Source organism: Carlito syrichta, unplaced genomic scaffold, assembly GCF_000164805.1.
Source record: "Carlito syrichta isolate Samal-C Ts95f unplaced genomic scaffold, Tarsius_syrichta-2.0.1 Scaffold199796, whole genome shotgun sequence".
Lineage (NCBI taxonomy): Eukaryota > Metazoa > Chordata > Mammalia > Primates > Tarsiidae > Carlito > Carlito syrichta.
Window position 1 is genome coordinate 1 of NW_007143892.1, and position 5,071 is coordinate 5,071.

Sequence of the window (5,071 nt, forward strand, 5' to 3'; positions counted from 1 at the left end):
CACCTCCAGCTTCCCTTAGAAGGACAAGTAAGGCACAGAGATGCCAAGGGGGTCACACAGCAAGTTGGGGATAACAGCAGATGCAGAATGCCATCTTTCAGCATACCAGCCCCTTTCATCCTAGTTCAAGAGTCTAATGTGTCCACATAACCCACAACCTCATGGATGCTGGAGTGATCTGGTGTGCAGACTTGGGACACTGGGATTCCATAGTCCCGGACCCTTTCTTCAGGAGAACTTTGAGGCACAGGCCCTGGCCTTTACTTCAGAAAGGTGCCAAGGCAAGGGAAACAGTTGAGTGGTTGCAGAGGGAGATGTTAGACCTACAAGCGACCTGCAGGGAAAGGAATGACACCAGGCTGAGGTTGATTAGCATGCCATGATTAGCATGGTATAATTTGAAGGGCACCCAAAGCAGCCACTGCACCTCTCACTATAGCCCGGCCAAGGCTCAAACTCATCTTGACACTTTTTAGAACTAAAACAAAACCCCAGGTAGTTAAGCAGATATTTTTGGAGAACAACACATTGAACCATTATAGCTTCAGAACTGCGCAGAGTTGCCAGGAGTCAAGCAGAAGGAGAAAACGGAAAGTACTAGAGTATGGAATTTGGGAGTTCCACAGTGGAGAAACCTGGGAATCCTTGCAATAACCATCACAACATAAAGCATTTTCTGTCACTTGTGTCTCCTAAAGTACAAATAAACTCTTTGTCAGATGCTGGCTAGACAAAGACAGGGCCCCTGTCCTTGAGTAACTCATAGGGGGACCTAAACAGATACTGTTACTGTTCAATGCAGTCAGTGCTATGACAGGGACTTGTGCACAGGACTATGGTGGTCACAGGAAAAGTATCCTCACATCTTGTTTTTTTGTTTTTTGTTTTTTGAGTTGGAATCTCATTCTATTGCCCAGGCTGGAGTGCAGTGGCATGCTCACGGCCACCGCAGCCTTGATCTGCTAGGCTCAGGCAATCCTTCCACCTCAGCCCTCCAACTAGCTAGAACTACAGGCAGGAGCCACCACCCCCAGCTAATTTTTTGATTTATTATAGAGACGAGGTCTTACTAAGTTGCCCAGGCAGGTCTTGAATCCCTGTTCCCAGGCAATCCTCTTGCCTTGCAAAGTGCTGGGATTACAGGCTTGAGCCACTGGTCCTGGCCTTCTCACATCTTAAGTGCTTGGATATTGGTGCGTGCAACAAGAGTTGGAAATGATCCTCTCTTCCTTCTAACATCCCTACTCTTCAGATCCAATTCAAAAAAAAAAAAAGAAATTACCAAGGAACGTCCTAAGACCTCTCCAAATTGTCTCTTTTCCAAAGGGTACAGATTTGGACAGCAAGCTTCACTTGGAGCTTTCCAGAGTTCCAAATCCCTTGACTGTGGAATAAGCCCTCTCTGACCCTGGGAAAGCTTGCATTTATTCATCTGATTACCTTCACACTCAAGAACCTACTCGCATCCGGCCAGGCGCTCTTGTCGTCCTCCCCCACACCCGCCCTACTCCCCAACCAGGATCCTCCAGACATGCAAAGGGCCTTTGCTTATGAGGCTTCAGTCCTCTTCCTGGGTCACACCTTTCCCTCTATACCCCACCTCCCACCCAACCAGGGGGCTCCTACTCATTTTTGGCTTCCGACCTCAAGACCCACCCTGTCTGCAGCTGCATGGAGAGGTGGTCAGCACAGTGGGGGCCAGGTCAGGAAGGAAGCCGTCACCCACTTCTGGGTGTTTGGTGGTGACTCACTCAGAGGAGTCCACGCCCCCACACCAGACACAGAAAAGACAAAAGGCCTTCCATTACAGACACTCAGCTCCAAACCTCAAACCATAGGGGCCATCTCTAATCTGCTGCCAAACCCTCCTTCCTACCTGTCTTAGAGCCACAGTAAATGTCTTTAAATTTCTTGAAAGCACAAAGACCTTATGCATGGATTTTTTTTCTCCCTTGTGAAAACTTCTTTACCTGGTTACCTCCTAGTTGTTCTTCCTTGCAGCTTCCACGACCACTTATGGGCTCCCCAAGCACCAGGACTTACCTCTTTCAAGGTGCATCTCCCTTAAACCTGGTGGCTCCCAATTTATCTAATTGTACCCTCCAAAAGTTTCTAAGTTTCTTGAGGACCAATATTCTTGTCTTGTTCAAGGTTTTATCACCAGTGCTTTGTATCTGAGTCATGGTAGACACTTGGTCCATATTTATTTAATTGATAGAAAATGAAAACCATAATATACAAACAATATTCCTGTCCTAAGAAGAAGGTTGGGGGAAGGGTAATATGAGGAATTATTCACTTAAATTTTCCATTGCCCAGCCTAAACCAGTGCTTCTTAATGTGTGGCCTTAGACTAGCAGCGTTAGCACCATCTGGAAACTTCTTAGAAACACAAAGTATTGGTTGCATCTCAGATTTACTGATTCATAAACTCAGGGCATTGTGTTCAGTAGTCTGTGTTTTAATAATCCCCCCAAGTGATTCTGATCCACACCCATGTTTGAGAAACACTACCCTAGTCCTACAGCCGAGCTTGGGTCATAACATTTAACCATGTGTATATTAAAAATATAGAAAAACTTTATAACAAGATTTTCATCTAACCAAATGCTTCTCCATCTTCATTCCCCTATCTTCTTAGAGTAGTTGTTGTAAGTCAGCAGCATGCATAACAAAAAGTTTTGTTAAGCTCCATTCAATAGATAAAACCTCTAAGGTTGGGGGGAAAAACACACACACACTTTCTCAAATGGTAAGATTAAAACAGGCAGAGTCAGGACAAGAATCAGCCCAAGCCCTTTCCACAGTAACACAGTCATTTGGAAGTCAATAAAATAAAATAAAGCCCCAGAGAATTTCAGTTTAGGGACCAGAAATGTGAATATATCTTTCCCTGCATTACAGTGCTTACTAATATGGTAAATAACATTTCAGGAGGATTCCTGAGGGTTTGTGTTTCTAAGGATGCTGAGTCAGTTCTTCAGGATAATTTAGGACAATAGCCTACACAGCTTATATAGAAGAAATAAAGTTGATTCTTTTTTTAAAAAAGGCATAATACCTATTTATGCCACCCAAAAAACACTATTTGTTTTTTTAAACCTGCTACCCTACTGGGGGTGAAGAACTTCCACCTGTAAGAAACCTTGCTTCCAGATATATAGGTTCTGGCACAAATACCTCAGCCTCGGTTGGGCACAGCAGAGAAAGTTCTGGAAAATGAGGACAAAGCTGAATTGCTCAAGGTCTTGCCTGTGTTTGGGTGGCTGTATGGCGCCCCCTTGTGTTTGGTGTTTGGACCCAAAAGAACCGAAAGGCAATAATGATGTAGTAAGGGACAAACGGCTGCAGCAATTCTCCACAAAGAGCAGTGTGGCCAGCAAGAAGCCAGCAGAATGGGCTCAGAAGTGGACAAGGGCCACTCTTCCCACCTTCTGGGTCCTGCTGAAAACCCCTCTGGATATTCTTCCAGCTCTGGTGGAGAAGCACTCACTGGTACGCGTTGCCTAGCAGGGCACAGGTAGAAGCTGTGCCCAAGCCTCACCCTGCTGCCCCCATCAAGAAGACTGGCCATCGTGTCCCTCTTGCTGGGTGTTTGGCCAGCGGGCTTTTCCTCTTGACTTATTGCCCAGGGCAGAGGCTTATAGCTTTTTTTTTTTTTTTAAGGGAAATTGACTGTTCTGTTGAAGACAGCTTAGGCCCCTGAGGAGACATTGCAAGGCAGTTCTGAATGTGCTAAGTCAGTGGGTGATGATGGGCACTGTGTGCCCAGCGAAGGCACTTCCCACCCTTGGCCATAAATAGTCCTTAACTGGTTCACATAGAGGCCTGGTGTGGGCTCTTCTTTCTCACCTGCCTGTTCCCTCTGACTCCTGTCTCACAAGGCTCTATCCTCACAGCCAGATTATCCAATCCTGCCCCTGGTGTGAAAAGATGTCTTTATGCCTAGACCACAGCACATTCAGCACAACATTGCAAGACCGATCCCAAACTTCTTAAATTCTGGATAGCTCTGGCCATAGAACAGGACTCACCTCAGGAAGCAGCACTGATCTGAGTCTTAATTTCTGGCTGGATCCTGGCTTCTTTTCATAGAAGCTGAGTCAGACAAGGCATATAAATCAGATCATGAAAGTTCTTCATTGAAAAAACAGGTATCGGCCCTGAAATTAGCCCAACGTGGATCTAGGGACTGTATACAGTCAAATATGTTGGTAAATCTAAAAAACAAGGATACCTTTGCCTCTGAACCTTTGCACATGCTGTTTCCCACTGCCTGGAATAGTTTTCTTCTTTCTCTCCCTCACTTCCCTAGCACCTCTTTATGTTCAGTCTCAGCTTAGACTTCTCCAGGAGCTCTCCTGCAGTTCCCTGAGCCAGGGCTGGGCCCCCTCCACTGGTTCCCATAACTATCTGCATGTCCCCAGTCCTAGAAGTGGTCACAAGGTATGCTAATTGGCTGCTTGTTGATCTAGGCCCTTACTGTAATACACCCTGTTAGACAAGAGCAGGGATCACATTCACTTCGGCATCTGCAAGGACTGCTACAGTGCTTGGCACATAGTAGGAGCATAATACATACGGGCTTGATTGGCTGGGTGGGCGCAGAATGAAACACAGGCTTGGGCTACAGGGCAGAGGCTGAGTCAGGAAAGCAGCTGAGGAAACATGTGCAGATATCCATGTCATATTCATGTTCATCAAACTACCTGTTGCCTGCATGTCAGTACTGAAAGCCAGGCATACATGTGCCTGTGGGGACCTGTCAGCCATTTGTAGTGCTCTGGACTATTAGAGAGAGAAAAAATTTTGAAGGTCTTTCAGCCCAGCAGCCCATAGACAGGGCTTGGGCCCATACTGCCTCAGCTCCACTAGAGAAGCTCAGTGTTTCTCAGAGTGGTCATGTTTTAAAATCTGGTTCCAGAGTTTAAGAAGTGAAAGGGAAATTTGAAAACTGCTGATTTCATCCTGTGCCCTCATTTTACAGAAAAGGATAGAAGACCCTGGAGGGGAGGGAATTTTTCCCAAGGTCACACAGCTTAGTATCGGTATAGGAAGACCCTGAGTTCTC

At 46.0% G+C, this 5,071-nt stretch overlaps 1 protein-coding gene across 1 annotated transcript in view; it reads left to right on the forward strand.

Annotated features, from left to right (window-relative positions):
- Positions 1-3,270: 3,270 nt before the first annotated feature.
- Positions 3,271-5,071, forward strand: part of LOC103253096 (paired box protein Pax-8-like) — a gene marked incomplete at its 3' end in the record, with an annotated part of 12,225 nt that continues 10,424 nt past the window's right edge. The window contains 1 exon segment of the mRNA XM_021709373.1: positions 3,271-3,495. Within this exon segment, the coding sequence (XP_021565048.1) occupies positions 3,271-3,495 (225 nt within the window).